Raw genomic sequence first — 18,413 nt, 5'->3', positions numbered from 1 at the left:
ACGGGCGGCCGCCGGGAGGGCGGTGCGGCCCGCGGGGGCCGGCCTTCCCGCCGCCGCCGCCAATGGGGCTGGGGGGGCGGAGAGCCGCTGCTGCCCCTTCCTCCCTCCTCCTCCCCCCCCCCCCGCCTCCGTCCCTCCTCCTCGGGCTCCTCCGTGCCACTTTGAGGAGTCCGGAGCCGAACAAAAGCAGGAGGCGAGGGCCGGGGAAGGGGGGGTGGGGGGGTTCGCCGCGTGCGGGCTCGGCCGGAGGGGGGAGGCCCCGCTGCCGGGCGCGGAGGGTGGGGGAAAGTTTGGAGCCCACCCCCGCCGCGCTCCCGCCGAGCTCCGGCCCCGCGGCGCGGCGCTGCCATCGCGGGGGCCGCCCCGCTCCGCTCCGCGCCGCGCTCCGCCCCGCGGCGGCCGCTGCCCGCCGGCCCTGCCCGCCCCCCGCCGCCGCCTCCCGGGCCGCGCCGCGCTGCCCTGCTTTCGGAGTCGCCGCCGTTTCCCCTCCCTTCCCCGGAACCCCCCCTCCCTCCTCCCTCCCTCCCTCCCTCCCTCCCTCTTTCCATCCCTCCTCCTCTAGCAACCAAAGGGATTTTTTTCCCCTTTCTTTTCTCTCTCTCTCTCTCTTTTTTTTTTTTTTTTTCTTTTTTTTTTTTTTTTTTTTTTTTTTTTTCCTTCCCCTCTCTGTCTCTGTGTGTGTGTGTGTGTGTGTGTGTGTATGCATTTTTTTTCCCTCCTCCTTTTCCTCTCCACCGCCGAGCTGGAAGCCAGCGTGAAGGATAAATAATTAAAAAAAAAAAAAAAAAAAAAAAAAAAAAAAAAAAAAGCGAAGAGGAGGAAGAGGCTGCGGGGAGGAGGAGGGGGGGAAGGAAAGAAGAAGAAGAAAGCGAGCAAGAAAAGAAAGCGCGGAGCCAGGCGGGGAGCCCAGCCGCCGCGGCCGGCAGCCAGCAGGGAGGCGGCGGAGCGGGAGCCGGCGGCCGGAGATGGACGAGCAGCCGCGGCTGATGCACACGCACAGCGGGGTGGGGATGCCGGGCCACCCGGGCCTGTCCCAGCACATGCAGGATGGACCAGGCGGGGCGGAGGGGGAGGCAGGCAGGAAGCAAGACATCGGAGACATCTTACAGCAGATCATGACCATCACGGACCAGAGTTTGGACGAGGCGCAGGCCAGGTGAGCGAGGGGCGGGCGCGGGGAAGTTTACCGGGGGGGTGCCGGGGGGAGAAGCAGCCCGGCTCGCAGCCCTTTGTGCGGCTTTGTTGTGCGGCGGGAGGGCGGCTTCTCCGGTCCCCTCGGCTCGGGGGCTGCTTCCCGTCCTTATTTCCTAACCCCCACCCCGTTGGAAGCGGTTTTTTTCCTCCTTTTCTTGTAACTTTGAGGCAGTTCCCCGCAGCCCGCTCGCTCCCGCAGCGCGGTGCCGCTGCCCGGCGGGGCCCAGCGCCGGCTTGGCGAGGCCGTGCTTCTCTGCTGGCACTGCCTGCCTTTCTGCCTTTAATTTTCTTCCCATATTCTTATTCCATCCCCCCAGTAAATCCCAAGGTATTCTAAAAAAGAGGGAAAGGAAGGACTGTAGGGTATGTGGACTGATGTACCCTCCCGAGTGCGGCTTCAGAGGTGTGAGCAAAAGTTGGGAAGAAAATCCCGTCCAACTAAAAGCACGGTTTGAGGGGTAAATAATGGTAACGAAAGAGTTGGTTGGTGGTGTTGGGGTGCGCTCAGAGTTCACCCAGCGTGGGGCCGTGGGGTGCAGTGCTGCTCCATCCCTGCTGCTGGAGAAGGCACTGAACCACAGACATACTTTGGGATGGCTTGCATGGGGAGCACAGCGTTCCTGGGAGCAGGACAGAGGGCAGAGAGAGCTCTCTCCTCCTGAAAGTTGTGGGAATTATGAGCATTTAGGGTGCTTCATCAAACCAATCTAACTCAACTACCTGGAGCAGAGCAGCCCTATAAGGTGGCAAGGTTTTGCCTTGCTGGGCTGTTCCTGCACCATCCTCATAGGACTTTTTTTTTTTTTTTTTTTTTTTTCCAGAGGTGCCAAACACGCATTATTTAACAGAGATCTTTGGCTTTGCGTTTCCTGCACCCATCCAGCTATCGTAGGGGTGTTTTGCTGCTTTTTTTTCTCTTCTTGTTATTTTCCTTAAGTTTGGTACTCGACCTCTGCCCCAGTGTGATTTGCGGGAGGGCCCCTCTGGTGCCCTTACGTGATTTGTGCACCCCAATGCCTGCTCCCATCTGATACGGGCACACACCGTGGCTCCCGCGAGGTTATCCACCTTTGGGAGGCTTCGTCGGCCGCATAAATCTCTCCCAACATGTTGTGGGTGGTGGGGGAAGTGGTGTGAATGTTTGCCAGATGTTCACATCGGCTTCGCGTGTTGTTTCGGTTGGTAAACAGAAATCCCGTAACCGGTGCCTGCTAGGAGCAGCCCTTCGTACAACACAGCCCTCGGCCGAGCCGTCATACGGCTGCAGGAGGAACCCACAGCCATCCCACGTTGCTGCTTTGCAGGCACCCAGCGGGCTGTGAAACCTGTCCATAAAACCACCCCGAAAAGCTCTCCATTCCCCCAAACCCGCAGGCGGAGAGCAGCCAGCCCCGCAACACCGACTTCGAGGAGGGAGCATTGAGCGCAGTGCCACGGCTTCCCAGCAGCGTCAGGCTGGTTTTGTAAATATTTCCAACCCCAATTGCAAGGAATTCAACCCTAGCACCTGCAAAGAAGCTGACTGCATGCAAGGAGTGCAGCACGGGCGCGGAGAGCCGGATTTATTTCTCCATCTGCGCGCGTGCCTGTGGCTGTGCGTGTCGGTGCTCCAAGTTGGGCGCTGAAATTGCCCGGGTTGACAGCTCTCAGCAGAGGATATTTCAGCACTGGGGGGAAGCAGGGGCGACTTTTTTCCTTTCTGCTTTGCAGGATGAGGATGAAACACATGGCTGGCTTTAGTTTGGAGGTGGGAGATGGAGTGAGCCCGCTGCTGCGCTGCGTGTGTGTGAATGAAAGTTAAACCAAGCCTGGCTTCTGAGCCTCCTGGCTCGGGGAGCAGCTTGCCTCGAGAGCCGCTCAGTAGCAAATGCTGTATTCAAAGCCATTCAAAATTGGCCTCATTTCTCCCCTTTCCACTGGGGAGATGGCTGCTGGCCACTCCGGTGCCGTGTCCCTGAGGTCCTAGCAGGGCCCTGCCCCAAACATCCCCCCCCCCTTTCTGGGGTACACCAAGGAGCTGCTGTGAATCTGGGAAAGTTGTGGCTGTATGACATCCTAACCTCACCCCTTTTTTTCCTTTTCTCTGCAGGAAACACGCTTTAAACTGCCACAGGATGAAGCCGGCTCTTTTTAATGTCTTGTGTGAAATCAAAGAAAAAACAGGTAGGGAAGGCACGCCGTTGGTTCCACGTTGTTTTTCTTTCTGCTCTTTGAAGGTGTTATTCCACAAAGTTTGTGACCCCCCCCCCCCCCCCCCCGCCCTGATCCGTGTGTGGGAGTGTTTAAGTGGGGAGAAACAACTCCCTGGTATGCAGTGCTTCTGGCGCTGGGCTCGAGTGATGTGGTTTGTGTCTGCCGGGGAGAATAGTGTGGTTTAGTTCCTATTGTGGAGCCTCTTCTTATTCATTGTTTTTTGGGGGGAGAGGAGGGAAAAATGGAAAACGGTGCAGTTTCTCTCTTGCTTTGCTGTTTTGTTGTGTTTGTTGTTTTTTTTTTTTTTTCCTTAAAGCATGGCACTGCTTTAAAAAAATAATTGACTGCAGAGTGTTGTGTGCGGGGGTAAAACAGTGCAGTTTTACTGCTATTCATGCTAAGGTAGACCTAAAGGTTTCTTACTTTTGTTTTAATAATTTTTAAGAAAGGGTTAAAATGCTCGTGTCTGCCAATCATCCATCCCAGCTCATGTAAGAGCAAGTTGTCAGCTGCCTTCAGTGAAAGCAATATATTAGATTGTTAGTTACTTTAGGGTACTGTTGTTTTATGACATGGGGTGTTCTCAGGCTTCTAAAGAAGCTAATGACATGAGAGCCTTGGCTCTGCCGTTTCCCACTTTCCAGACCTCCTACCATGTACTAACACACTTATAACACATCCCAGGGGGGCATTTAAATTTTAAAAGCAACAATTAAAAAATAGCAGTCATCAATCAAGGGTGATCTTAAACAACAGATGCTCAGGGAAGGACATTTAGCAACATGCACCACTTATTTATTTATTTGCCGGAATCCTTTTTTAATTTCTTTTTTTTTTCTTTTCTTTTTGGTTGAGAGAAGGGGTGGGGGGTGGAAATAGGGAATAGCAGGAACGCAGTGTGGAGGGCTGACTTGTGCTAATGCCTTTCAGGGCCAACCGGAGGTGCTCAGCGGGCTCTCAGCTGCCTGCTTTCAGCACACGGCAAAGTATTCGGCTCCCACCCCCCTCCCCTTTTACAACGAGGACTGTAACAGTCAATAATTCATATCTAAACCATATAAGCAAGGGCATGACATGAATGAAAGTGACAATAAATATGATTGCGCGCCCGGTTGATATACATTGATAGTTACACATAAAAGGGGAACAGCTTTTGGAAACCTGAGTCTGGGTCTTACTTTCTTTTTTTCTTAAATATATATGAAACCTCCTAGCGTGAGCAGCTGATTGAAAATACAATTACTTGACTCTTGCAATATATATGAAATGACTAAAGGGGTCTATTGTTAAACGTTGTTTGTGCAGCTTGTAGCACAGACAAAGCACCTACGATGGCATTCAGCTCCAAGCCCTCACCGAGCAGCCCTTCGTTATGTAGTTTGCACAAAAGCACGCAATGGGTTCTGTAGGGGAACCTCTGCAGAGTTGATGGTGTGTGTAAAGTGGTGGAGACTGTGTGTGAATACATTTTATGACTGTTTTTTTAGGATTTTTGCTGTGTGCCCACCCTCCGAAAAAGGAGCCGTTGGGTTCCTCTCCTTCTTTTATTTTGCTTTAAGCAAAGAAAATGTTTGCTGACGTGTGTATGGTGCTGCATGTGGCACTGTTTGGCAGGGCGACCGGCTCTGGTGCCAGGGTGCTCAAAGTTATGGGGTGGGGATAGGCACGGGGACTGTGTGTGTTCCTTCCCTTTAGCAGAGTGAAACCCAGAGAGGTGGTGAGCGGAGCTGTGCTGTTGGGGATGAGTGATGTCCAGGTGCGGGTTGGGGCTGTCTTACACTTCTAAAATTGTGTTTGCTGCTGTTGAGCGTGGGCTATGTGGATGCACTGCTGCTGTACGGCAGGCTCTGAGGAGGATGAATGGAGGTGGCTCTTGGAGCGTAGTTTAGCTCCCCTTGGATATGGTGAATTTTGCTTTGCAAATTAAAGAATCCTCCTCCCCTTTCCCCCATCTGCATCCCCAAAAGTCACACTTTGTCAACGAGCAAACGACCAGATGGTATTTTTCTTTCATTATTGCTTGGTGGGCCCGGCAGTGGCAGGAGGCTCGCCTGCTTTTCCAGGGGCCGAGGGCCCTGCGTTCTCCCCTTGGTCGCAGGGGTCTGTGCAGGCAAGCAGTGCTGTGTAAGCTGAGCTGACCTCTCCCTCCACTCTTCCCCTTTGGGTTCCCTTTCTGCGTTGCTGGAGCTGCTGCTGGAGATGCTGCCGGTGGGCACTGAGGGGTTTTTGGCAGTGCCTGCGTGCAGCTTCCCCCGGCACTGTGATGTGCGGTAGCGTTTGCTCAGTTGCCCGCTGCCTGATTTAAGTGACTCCAGAGCCTTACGGAGACTTTACCACCGTCTCTCGCAGCATTATGGATAATATTTCATAGCGCTAACGTTGCCTGAGCAAACCCAAAGTGTCTATAAAGTTTGCAGAAAAAGAGGTTGTCTTTACTGGCCGGAGAGTTCCTTTTCACACTCATCCCCTTCAATTATATTAAAGCACTTATAATCATTTTCTAATTTCTTTTCTAAAGCTCAGCAGTTGGAACCCATTGGTTGCATTTTATCTGCAGGCTCTCTCCTTTGGGTGATGTTTGTTTAGAAGTAGTAAAAGTTGGGAGCATCGGTCCAGGTGGAAGCACGCAGGGAAAGAATCGCCGCTTGGATCTCGGCGCGAGTTGCCGGCGCTCATTTGGTGTGCGTTCACTTGCAGTTGGCTGCTTTGTTATGAGCTGGAGGGGCAGGACTGCCTTCAAATGGCTGGCTGGCTTTTTGGAATAATAATTATGGAAACGGGAGGCATTGTTGTCCAGAATACAATCGATTCCTCCGTCGATAGGGTTGAAATCGGAAATTGCGTTGTGGATTTATAGAAAGTTTGAAGGCAGGGAGGGATAGGGGCTCCGACTCTCTGTCCTCTCTCCCCCCTCCCTTGTGTTGTTTTTTTTTTTTTTTCCCCTTTTCTTTAGGCTGTTCTCTGCATGAGCAGAATAGCTAAGCAGAAGAAGCAGGCAAGGCGTGCAGACGTGGGGTCCTTGGATGGCAAACTGGAAAATATCTGCTGTCAAAATGCAGCAGCGTCTCTCGGCTGCGAGCCTCCAGCGCCCATCGCACTGCTGGGGACCGGCAGAGGCGAGCGCAGGATGTAGGGCTGCTTAATCTCATTCCTCCTCCTTAAGAGCTTTTTCTATCGTTGCACTTTCTCTGCTCTTTTGGGGGAGGTGAGGGCATAGGGTGCACGGTACTTCTGTCAAGGCCCTGACTTCCTCCCTCAGAGCCCCCGCTTGGCTTTTCGCAGCCCTTCTGCAGCGCAGGGATTAGAGTTGAGTAGAAAAGCGTGCATACAGCCAATGGATGGAATTTACTAAGTGGAATATTTATAGACAGCACTGATTAGCCGTGCAATTGTTGTCGAATAATGGGTTTGTTTCTTTAATTTTAGAACATAATAGCTATATAAGGTGCCTCTCAGCTACCTTTCCCCGTGCATTATCTTCACCAAACTTAACTCAAATCAGATCTTCGGAGGAGGCAGGATTTTTTTTTCCCCTTCTTTTTCTTCTTTAACACCCCTTTGTTCTCTCCAGCTCTGTGTTCAATTAACACCCCCATCACAGAACTGTAGTCTTTTTTTTTTTTTTTTTTTTTTTTTTTTTTTTTAATGTCTGTTACTGTATTTCACTTCTGACACCTCTCTTATTATCCTTGCCTGCCGTTTCTCTTTAATCTAGCAATTACGTTATGGGGTTTCTTTCTCTTCCTGCCCCTGAAACCCCTCCAGCGGAGGCACGGGATGAGAGGCAGCGTGCCTTGCATGGGGCTGGTCATCCCTGGGGTCTGAGGGTCCCTATGGAGGAAGAGCAGAATGTTTTGTCCCTTTCCCTTCTGCCCTGCTGAGAGTAAGACCCTGCTGAGAGTAAGGCCTGTGCAACTCCGGGTAAATTGCTTCCAGAAATCCACTGCCTTGAAGGGAAGGGGATGTGCAAGGGCTGAAAGATAGGGATGATCTGAAAGGGTTGAAAGATAGGGATGATGGTATGGGAGGGAAATGGTGTCTGGGAGATGTTGGCTTGAGGGGGTCAGGCTGTGTGTCTGCAGGGGGAGTAGGTGCACTCTGGGGTAGGTGTGGGGATGGAACCAGTCTCCTTAATGGGAAGGCTCCAGTACAACCCAGTGACTTGCAGGGCAGCAGCAGGCTGCATCTGTGGGGAATGGTCTGTGGGGTGGGATCTGTGAAGCTGTGAGTGCTTTCTCTGAGCTTTCCTCCGTGAACAAGATGTTGTCCGTCAGGGCCTGTGGAGGACGGGTAGCATCGCAGCAGCGTGCTTGCAGTGAGATTGTTCGTTCTTCCTTTTAATTTCGTATTTTCTCCCTCTCCCCTGGTAGCATGTGGCTGGAGCTCTTTGAACGGAGCAGGCTTAATTAGTTTAATCAAAATTGGCCTCCTGCAATTCACCAGGGCAGGAGGTGGAAGCGGGGGCTGCCAGCAGGCTCCTCGCCCCCTCCCCTCAGGCAGTGCAGCGAGGCCATGGCTGGGCCTTATTGCTCCGTGCTCTTTGGGGAGAGAATTCCCCAAACGTGAGGTCTTTGTTCCGAGATTGGGTTTTATTTGGGGTGCCTGGTGTCGAATCAACTTCCCTGTGGTTGCAGGCCTGTGGGGGTGGCTACTGAGCCCCCCACCCCAGCTGCTTGTAGGCAAGGGGCTGAGCCCCCTACACCACACATCTTCCTGTCCCTGGTTTAGGGGCAAATGCTGGAAAAACACCCACATAAACCTCATTTAACAACTAATGGTGGTGTCCTCTTAATGACATGTTAGGGGTTTTCACCATCCCATGGGTTTCTGCCCACCCCCCTGTGAGTGCTCTTGGCAGCAAGATGCTGTGGTTAAGTCCAGTCTGGGAAAGGAGGGTCTGTTATTGGGCTGTGTAGCTCAAAACGAGAAACTCGGAAGATCTTTCAGGCCTAAATTTCTCCAGGGAAAACAGCTCTAGTTCCCTTATTTGAGAGCTGCAAAGGGATTTCCCCCTTTGAGCGCTGACTGTCTGCAAGCAGAGCTTTTCTAAACGGTCTCAAATGTTGGATTTATTCCTGTTAGCAGGCTCGTGCTCTGTGTGCTGGCCCTGGCTTTGAGGGCAGCAGCTGTAAACAAAATGCAGAGAAACTCTGATACAATTTCATCATGGGTTTTTTTCCACTTTTTTTTTTTTTTTCCCCCTTGTCACAAGGAAATTACTGCATGCAGCAATTCTTTAGGGGAGCAGGGCGGTGTTTTAAATGTAAATGGTTTTGTTTGCAGTGAGATGCACTAGGCTATGCTGCTATTCGTGCTTCTGCTGAATCAGAGCTGGAGATTTTGGCAGGGAGAACAGAGAAATAAGGGATTCCTGCTTTGTCGCTGGTGTAGCACCTCATTTCCCAGCTCTTTCTTTAATCCAGGAGCTGCTGTGCTCTCTGTTGTTGAAGCTCTGCAGAGGATTTTGTGATCTTTTGAGAAGCTGTATTAAGCATTTTCCTGTCTCTTTCTCTTCCTGTGTTTGGACTTAGGGTGCTTTGGGATGCAGGGAGCCTGTGCTGTTGGCTCTGTGCAGTGAAGGGGCTGTTTGCAATGCATGCAGCCGGTGCAAAATAAAGCTCTCCAGGCAGGAGCAGGGGGTAAGTTTGTGTGCAGATGAATGAGATATATCTAGCTCTTTGATTTCCTTTTTTTTTTTTTTTTTTTTTCTTGCTCCCTTGTATTCCTAGGGCAGTTTCCTTAGGCAGTGAATTTATTCTATGCTTGGTTTTGGGGTTCATGTGGGGGAAGCAGCGTGTTCCTAGAGGGCTCCCCAGTCCCGTGTTGAATATTTTGCTTCTGGATGCCAGAAGGAACACTCCCTTGCACAGCTAGGATATATGCTTTCCTGCCTGTACAGCACCTAACACAAGGGAAGTCGGTCCTGATTCGGCCTTTTGAAGGAGGTAATGTGATTTACAGCAGTGGATCTGGTTAATAATCTATAGCAGCTTCTGTATACTCAGGGGCTGCTTTTATTCCCAGCCAGGTGTTTGCAGGCTGGATCAATACATCCCTGTTTGCATGGGGACAGTCCATAATCTAATAAACCTGGGCCCTTCCCCACCTCAGCCTGTGCACCTTGGTTTCCCCTGAACATCCACGCAGAAACTGTCCGGGTTTGGTTGCCCTGGCAAGTGTTCAGGAGGGTGGCAGAGCTGTTTGGGAATGTTATCAGGCCTCCTGACTGCCAGTCTGGAGTAGCACGTGATGCCTAAATGCTGCCAGGTTGCATTAGGTGCCAATATAACAACCTCTGCCCAACCACCCAACTCAGTGGTTTGAAAGGCTGGGCAGTCAGCTTCTGCATACAGACTGTCTCCGGGGCACTGCTTCCCCCAGCAATTGGCTTAAATAACACAAGGTGATGGGCACTATGGATATAAATTGCAGAAAGCCGTGGCCTGGGGAGGCTGTGGGCTGCATACATTATTATGCGTGGAGCTATCTGGCCACCAGCAAGGCCTTCACATGCTGCAGTGCTCGGGCTGGGGAGCTGCTGGGGCATTGCTTGGGCTGGAATTGGGATGGGAGGTGCTGAAGAATTATATCTCTTGGCCTTGCTCACAAGCCCTGCCCTTGTGTGTTTTGGTGTTTTTTTTTTTTTTTCTTAAAGTCAGAACAATGTGATCCTGTGAGACTGCAGTTGTGCAGCCATGTGTAAGCTGTGGAAGGGGGTGTGCTGGGTGGGGAGAGCCCCTTGTGCCCTGCTGCAGGACTGGGGGCCATTCTCTGGTCCAGGGACAAGCCTGCACATCTGCTGCCTGTTGTAAAACATAGCAGTTTGACCCTGAACGCCATCTTCAGCTTTCTGGTCTCTCAGAGGGCTTAGCTGACTCTAATAGGGACACCCCAAAATGGGCTTTAGGAGGGGATCTTGCAGCTTAAGGTGCTTCTGTTGTCTCAGCTGTGTTTTTAAATCAGGCTCTCCTCCCTGTAGAGTCACCTCTTCTCTGCTCGCCTTCTGTTGGTGGTTGCTAATCTCCCTTCCCCAGCCCTTAATAGCTTTCTGGTGTGCAGAGCTGGGGAATGGAGGGAGGAATCCAGGCGATGGCTTGGCTGGGAAAACCTCTGCATACAGATTGTGCTTTACCAGCTGCTTCCCCTAGAGCTGGCAGCGCTGTGCTGGGGTATGGCCTTGCCTGTCCCCGGTCCATGCACACTGAGGAGCATTTTGGGGAGCTGATGAAGCAGATCACAGCGATCCCCTCCGACACCCAGAGAGCCGTGCGTTGTCATTGTCCTCTCCCTGTCCAGCGTGTTCAGTTTGCACGGCCTTTTATTTATAGAAGCCTTACCCGAAATAGCTTTTTGCCTTGCCCTGAGCCTGAAGGATTGTTTCCCACCCTCTTAAAAATATACAGATCAACTGAAACCCCTCAGATCAGCCAGTGCTGCCAGGAGTCGCAACAAGCTGAAATAACTTTGCCATTTTACTTCCGTCTTGATGGTAAAGCAAACAGAGCTGCAAGTGGACCCAGCCTGACTTTGTTGCGGACGGCTGGACTTGTTTCTCCTCTGGGTCCAGGCTGAGAAACTCGGTTCCTTGTTTTTCTCTCTCCCTCTCTGCATGGCGTTTTGTAACTACACATTTGGCCTAGCCTGGCTGGCCTGCCTCTCCTTGTTACCAGAAGAGGAAAATCAAGTTTCTCTCCTGGTTGGATAACATTTTCAAATTCCAGAGTGATGTCGATTAGCAAAATTAACAGTGGCAGGTTAAGCGGCAGAAATACCGTTCCAGTTGCTAAGTGTGCATTGTTCCTTGCTGCTCCTTTCCTAACTTCGGCGGTCCCAATCCTGCGCACGTTTCCGCAGTGCAGGTTTCTTTCTTTCTAATTCAGCACGACTCTCTCCTTTGACACTCGATATGCATGGGGCTGAAGCCAAAATGAAAGTGAATCTGCCTACAACTCTCCGAAACGTGCCTTTCTCATTTCGGCATTAATGTTTCAAAACCCAAGCTGCTTGTGGGTGTGCGTCTGCTTGTTTACACAGCTCCTTCTTTTCTCACGCACTGTGATTTTCAGGTGAAACGTTAGGAATGATACAATACCTGGCGCCTGCTGGTTGCACCTCTGGGTGGATTGGTCTCCAGCTTTTAACTTGAGCAGGCTCTATCCTTAGAAAGGTTGCAAATGTATTGACTCAGTCCTGAGCGTTGCTTCTTTTTTTAACTTGTGATTAGTATGGGGTGTATTGCAGATCTCTATACAAAAGGCTCAGCCCACAGGTTAAGGAAAATGAGTTGGAAGTTGTTAGAGTCATTGATTCTGAGCTGGTAGCTCGGGATGCAACCTATCCTGGTAAGTTGATGCTTTCTTTTTAGCAGGGCACTTGCTCCCGTGTGACCAGGCTGCCTGCTAAGGACTGAGGGGCCTGCACATGCCCAGTGCAGGGAGCAGGTGGCAGGGGTGGTGTTTTGGGGGGATGTATTATCACCCTAGAAAATCCTGGCTGTTGGAGCTGGTCAGCAGATGTGACGTACCGATCAGTATTGGCGATGGGGACTTGCAATATACTTTGTTAATGGAGAAAAATCCGAGGAGCGATTCCCTGATTTACGCTTTCAGCAGTGTGAAATGAAGCAGTGTGAAGCGCTTTGCTCAACAAGCTCTTAGCAGCCTGCTTTTCCTTTTGTACCTCACACAGAATTTCCCGAAGAGCCTGCTCCTTAACTTTATAGCGCTGATACAGGTGCTCCATTCGGAGGCACAGAGCCTTCTGCATGCACCCAGAGAGGCAGAGCGTCTCCTTTTATCCATAGGCTTGCTGCCTGGAGCAAGCAGTGCTGGCTTCTGCAAAGCCCCACCACAGTCCTATTCCCCACTGACCACAAGGTCATGTAGCACAGTAACACATTTCGATATATGTATATTTTGCTCTCCCTGAAATAGTTAAACGTGGTTCTTCTGGTCTGGGCGCTGCTGGTGGAAGTGTCCCTGGAAGGATTATCGGGAGGAGCGCCTGGGCTGGGGCTGCTTCTCTCCCGAAGGTCCCTGGCTGCTATTTGCACTTCTCGAGGTCTGACTGTGGCTGGCATTTCCCTGCTTGGCTGGAATTTACTTTCCTTCTGGCGAGGGCATTCGGTAACATTTGCGCACCTGGGCCGCTTAAGCTTTGGAGGGGTTGGGGGAATATGGCAGAGAAGGTCACGGGGCAAAAGTGATCTTTTGTCTCTGCTGTTCATTATTGGCAGCAGGCAGCGGTGGGGAGCAGCTGTTAGGCACTGTGTCTTCCACCCAGCAGAAGGAGGGGAAACCGCATTATGGAGCATGATGGTGCCCATGCTGCCATCTGGGCCCTGCTGGGTTGGATGCTGGGTGGATCATTGTTGGCCCAGACTGCAGAGCTCTGAGCCTGCTTGGTTTCTTTCTTTTTGTTGTGGTGATGGATCAGTTGGGTAACCAAGTCTGGGTTTACAGGTGTTTTGTTTATTTTATTTTTTCCTGTTGTGGAAGACTTGTATTTGCATTTGGATAGGGGTGAGATGTGCCACTGGAAGGGAGCAGAGTGATGCCTGGAGTGACAAAAGGAGGATGGGTGAGATGTGTGCTAGTGTGATGGAGGTTTAGGAAGACCGTCCTGGGGCAAAAGGAGATTGTTTACCTCAAAAAGCCACATATAATGTGGAACGAGATAAAATACAGAGAAGGATGGAGGTAGAGGAAGTCCCTGATCTTTAAATGAATCTGAGGCTGTTACTGTGCAGTAGAAAGGTGGCGAAGTCCATGCTGATGGCAGGACAGGCTTTCTTTTCCCTTTTCTGCAGTGTTTGATTAGGGCTTGGAAACAGTCCCTGGCAATGTTGAGGTGCTCCATGGGCAAATAGCAAGCAGGCTGCATGCAGACAGCAAGTGCTGTAGCATGTGGTGCTTCATGTCTTGATGGCCCCAATTAGAACTGCTTGGTTTTGGGATCTGGTGCTTGCAGAAGGCATGTCTTGGAGCCTTAGTTAAGGAGGGGAGATGGAGGTACAGAGCTCGAGTGAATTGAATCCTAGAACTGCTTGAGTTGGAAGGGACCCTTTGAGGTCTTTTAGTCCAGCTCTCCTGTGATGAGCAGGGACACCACAGCTGCTGGAAGATCCCTCCTGCTCATTGGTGTGGTTTGGCCACAGAATGCTGTAGGCCTGTGTGGAGCTCGCTGGATCTTGAATATCAAGGCATGTGGCTGTAGGCAAGGGCGGAGGACAGACCTGCCTTATTATACGTAGGCTGTGATTGAGAAAGGAACTGCACAATTAGGAGAGGTCCCTGCGGTTTGTGTTTGAAAGGAACTCCATTAGAATAATTTTTGAGCTCCTGTTTAATCAGGAGGCTGTCTGCTGATTAAAATGGAAACTGCTTGCTCAGGTCCTGAGCCTTGCTGGTGTGTGTGGCAGGTCCCCATCGCTCTGAGTCCCCTCGTCCTGGTCCCTTCTGCTTTCCCTTTGATTGTATTTGCTTCTCCCATCAGGGCTGCAGACCTTGGCTGAGGCAGTGAGGCCCTGAGGTGTGTGTGATATTCTCCCTGCTGCCCATGGGTTCCTGTTAGGTGCTCTACCCACCCGCCAGCTCCTAGTCAGCGCTCCGGGAGGCCATAGTGATGTGCTGTCAGGCAGCTTTTCTTGGGCCCCTTCCAAGGGTCCTTTTGGCCCAGGGCTGGAGTAGCTTAAGCCCTGTCCGTGCTGCTGGGAAGGGGCTCTTGCTGACGGGTCTTCTGGGCCTTTTTGCAGCGAGCAGTGGAGCAGGCTCCTTCAAACCACACCACGTTTTCTCCGTGGAGCCAGCTCATCCTGGCATATTCTGCTGTGTAATTTAGAAGCAGCCCCTGGGGACTGGCAGTGCTCGGAGCAGAGTTCTTCTGACGGAGGTCCCAGGCAGCGCCTCTCTGTGTTCCCTCCTAGCATGTGCTCCTGGGGGACGTGGAGGAGGCTGGCAGCAGAGGGAGGACCCCATGTTCCCAGCTTCTGCAAATAAGTTGTCTCTTCGCCTGGTTCCTTTGCAGAAATGAGCTTGTTTTCAATTCTTCTATTTTCTCTCTGGTCTTTGCATGCAGTGGGCGGATCTGTGGGAGGGCTGGAGCTGCATGTAGCTTTGCATAGATGAACTCGAGCCTTGATCCTTTCTGCCTCCACGAGTCCCAGCTCTGCTTTCCCTATCCTGCCTGGCACTGAGCAGGCAGGCCAGGCTGGAACTTGAGTCAGCTTCCTTGGTCAGCACTGCAGCTCTCCATGTCTTGCACTGGATGTGCTGGGCATTGCGTTGCTGGGCATGCTGTGCCCTTAGTTAGGGGAAAATACTCCCTTGCCTTCTGTGGCGTTGCTGCCTTGGGCTGCTTCGGTTGTGTACCACGTAGAGCTGGTTGATACAGGGTTGTTTGACTGCTGATAGGGAGTAGAGAGAAAAGGGATGCGTGGTAACCTACAACACCTGGTGCTCAGCAGATCTCTTGTGAGCACGGCAGGGCTGCACGTGCAGTTCAATAACTGTCCTCTGTGGTGTGGCACAGGGCTTCTTGATCCCCGTGCTGTGTCCGTGTTGTTCCCAGTGCTGCCTCTGGTGCTGCTGGGGGAGATGTCTCCCCTCCATGGCCAAGGCATCAGAGCTGCTGAAAAGAAAATTGATTGTGGTTTTGCTGCCATCATTCCCAGCCCAGGAGGGACTGATTTAAGTCACGCTGGCATGACTGCCACAGGGCTCTCCAGTTACGAACTGGTTTACCTTCGATTGGAGGAGCAGCGTAAAGCAAAGAAGCTGCGTGTGCCTCATGGTGACTTTTCCACAATTGGTCCCTGAGATCAGTGAGGGTTTGTGGCAGCAGGAGTAGCAGTTACAGGCCTTTGGTCCCCCAGCCTTTTGTCTCAATAACCACACTGTGAGCACTCAGTTCCCCTGGTTTGTATTGGGGGTGGGGGAAGAGCACTTGCATTGAGGGCCAGGAGGCCAAAAGCATGCATCCCGAAGCCCTTCATCTACGTTTCCAGAGAGGTCTGCATGTCAGATAGCTCTCAGTGCTGCCAGCAAGCTTCCTTTTAACTGTGCCACGGTGGGGCTTTTTTTAAAACAAAAAAATTTATTAGGAAATTCCCATTGGGTTGCTTTAAAAAGCGAGTCCTTGTGGCTGGCCCCTGGCCCACCGCTAACAGATTTGTTTGAGAAAAGGCTGCGTTGGCATCCTGCTTTATTGAACATGCCTCCTGGGAAGGCGGCTTGAATATCCTTCTGTCTCCTCGGAGCAGGGAGCTCTCAGGACTGCCTGCCGCCATGGGGATGGGGAACGCTCCGCACTCCTCTCCCTTCCCCTCCCACCCCTTTCCCTTGTTCAAGGCTTTTTTTTTTTTCTTTTTTTCTTTTTTTTTTTTTTCGATGGAGAGAGAGAGAGAGAGCTCTGCATGGTGCGTCCCACTCCATGCAGCTTTTCTCTTTCCCCACGGAGTTCATCCAAAGTTCGTATCCAGACGATGAACAAAGTGGCTCAGACCTTTTCCTGACTCCTCACCCTTTGTCCTCATCACTTAGTGACAGACAGGAATCAAATGCCACAGACAGGCTGACGGGACCAAGCTCTGTGAAAGTCCTTGGTGGGGAGGAGGAGAGGTCCTGGGTGGGTGCGGGCTCATCTTTATTTAGGGAGGGAGATTTAAAGAGCAGAGCTCTTTTTCTATTGGAGAGCAGCGGTATTTTTTTGGCAGAAGCTGGATGAATTTTTAGTGACAATAGAGGTGGGGAAGAAGGACCGGATAAAGTTAGCCTCGGCTGTTAGCTCTGGGTGTGCCTCTGGTTGCAGGCAGGGGAAGGAAGGGGCTAAGGGCCACTATGGATTTGAGATAAGAGTGCCTTGAAGGCAAGAATGGAGGTAGCTCTGCAGATGAGGCTGTCCTTGGTAAAGGGGCACAGCTCGCTTCTTGGCTTTGTCATCTCTGGTGGGCCAGCTGTTGGTTTGTGCTTCTCGCTACAAACTTAGAATCGTAGTCATTAAGGTTGGAAAAGACCACTAGGATCATCTAGTCCAACCATCACCCCATCACTTGCACCCACTAAAGCATGTCCTTCAAACTTGCTCGTTTCTGCCTGCTGCTGGGGGATGCTGCAGGATAGCACTTACCTACCTCATCCAACTGTCAGATGCTTCAGATGAATCCCGTTGATCCCTCTCTCAGGTGTCTTCCCTACCAATCGCCTTCTTTCATCTTTCTTCACATGAAAAATAAGAACTTGGCAGGAATGTCTGGAAGTTGCAGCTGAGGAAAGGGTGGCAGCGCCTCACGGTGGGGTTTTTGTGGGTGCTTTCACGGCAGCTGGATTGGCTGTGGCACCAAGTTTGGCAGGGTTGGGAGGTACGGATCTCACAAGCCTTCAGGCAGGTGAGGTTTCTGTGGGAAGACATAATCATCCTTTGCTGGGAGCTGCTCCGTGTGAGGTGCTGTGGCTCTTCAGAGGCTGCTTCAGTCATCTTGTGCCTTGCTTTTGTCTGGATGGCATGAGCCTGCCTGCTCTCCTAGTGGGTTTTGGGCAGAGGGCTGATGTCCTCTGCTGAAGATATGGAGCCTGTCCCCAGCACACATGCACACGTATGCCCAGATACAGACAGGTAGAGGACCAAATCGCAAACATTTGAGGCTCCATTGCTGAGATGACAGTTCCCACTGCCATTTGCCAAGGGCTACACAGTGACTTTATTTTGTAATTTTATTTTATTTTATTTTATTTTATTTGCACACGTGATGGTTTCTGGAAATGTCCTGATGCTGTGTATGCCACTGTTCTTCGGGCACAGACCAGAGGCTGCAGCCTCTGTCACACTCCCAGGAGCAATGTACGAGGCAGATTTGGGGCTTGGCTTGCTCTGGGCTCACCCTGTTGGCAGGGAGACACGAATGCAGACAGACTCCATACCTGGCTGTTGGAGGCCCAGCCATGAGCTAGGCAGGGAGGGGTCCTGCATGCCTCCTCCCAGCACTGTGAGTGTGCTGCTGTCTGCCCAGCCTGCTCTGGGGTCACCTTAGAGGCAGCAGGAAGGGGCTGGGGATGTGCAGGCATTGCCCTGTTTTGTTCCCTGGTCTTGCAGAGCTTGCCTGGCCCCCGGCCAGCTGCTCTGACTCACAGGGCTCTTCTTGTGAGTCTCCTACACCCTCCATTACCCGATCCAAGCGCTTCTCAGCATGTCAGCTCTTGCTGTTGTTGCCATCACAGAGCAGTGGCCGTGAAGGGAGCTGTGCATTTGCGTGCTGCGTGTACCCACTGCAGGCAGGTGCTGCTAAAAGGGACCAAAGCATAGGTCTCTGATGTCCTGCTGAAAAAGCCCTTTGCAAAGCATTCTCCTTTTTTACAGTGCCCAACTCTCCTGACCCCAGAAATGGCAGCAGCACATACGTGTCCTCAGGGGCGTTTGCCCTGTATATGAGACAGAATAAAGATCTCTGTGGGTGCTTTGAGGAACAAACTTGGAGGCTTTATCTCTTCTCTATCTCTTATCTCTGTGCTGTGTTGATAGCAGCAGTGCTGGGTGCTGTAGGTGGTTCCAGATTGTCCTCTAGCCTTTCCCTCATTGCTGTGGGACTGCTATATTTCTGTTCCTAAGTGCAACAGGTAGCACTTGAAGGGGAACTGTAGCAGTGGGAAAGATCTAAAGGCTCCTCCAGCACTCCCCAGTCTCTGGTTAACTCAGTGTGTGAGCAGGAGGTGACAAGAGCAGTGTCAAAACTGTGTGTGCTGATGCTGCAAGCCCTGAAGTTCCTATTGAGTAAAGGTGGGTGTGAGATGCTTGGAAATACCCTGTGTTGCAAACTGGAGTCTCCTGGAGTTCCCAGCTTGCAATTGTGCTATGATTTTTATGCAGACTTTGTCCTCACCCCTGCAGGGAAGCAGCTAGGGAGTGTTCCCTCCAGATTTCATAGCCCAGTGCGATGCTTGGTTTGGCAACAAGTGCTCTTGCATCAGGCTGGGCTGTGCCCAGCACCTTCCTACCACGCTGGGTGTAGGCAAGGTCCCATCTTTCTCCCAGGA

General features: G+C 51.8%; 1 protein-coding gene across 2 annotated transcripts in view; it reads left to right on the top strand.

Annotated features, from left to right (window-relative positions):
* Positions 1 to 698: 698 nt before the first annotated feature.
* PBX1 (PBX homeobox 1) overlaps positions 699 to 18,413 on the top strand; it is a gene marked incomplete at its 3' end in the record, with an annotated part of 105,267 nt that continues 87,552 nt past the window's right edge. For both annotated transcript variants that reach the window (XM_079535990.1, XM_079535991.1), the window contains exons 1-2: positions 699 to 1,156; positions 3,284 to 3,357. In XM_079535990.1, coding sequence (XP_079392116.1) covers positions 966 to 1,156; positions 3,284 to 3,357 — 265 coding nt within the window. In that variant the 5' untranslated portion in view covers positions 699 to 965. The remainder of the gene's footprint in view (positions 1,157 to 3,283; positions 3,358 to 18,413) is intronic.

The sequence above is a fragment of the Tetrao urogallus genome (assembly GCF_951394365.1).
Source record: "Tetrao urogallus genome assembly, chromosome: 5".
NCBI lineage: Eukaryota > Metazoa > Chordata > Aves > Galliformes > Phasianidae > Tetrao > Tetrao urogallus.
Note: the sequence above shows the minus strand (reverse complement) of the source record. Positions and strands in the feature narration are given on the sequence as shown.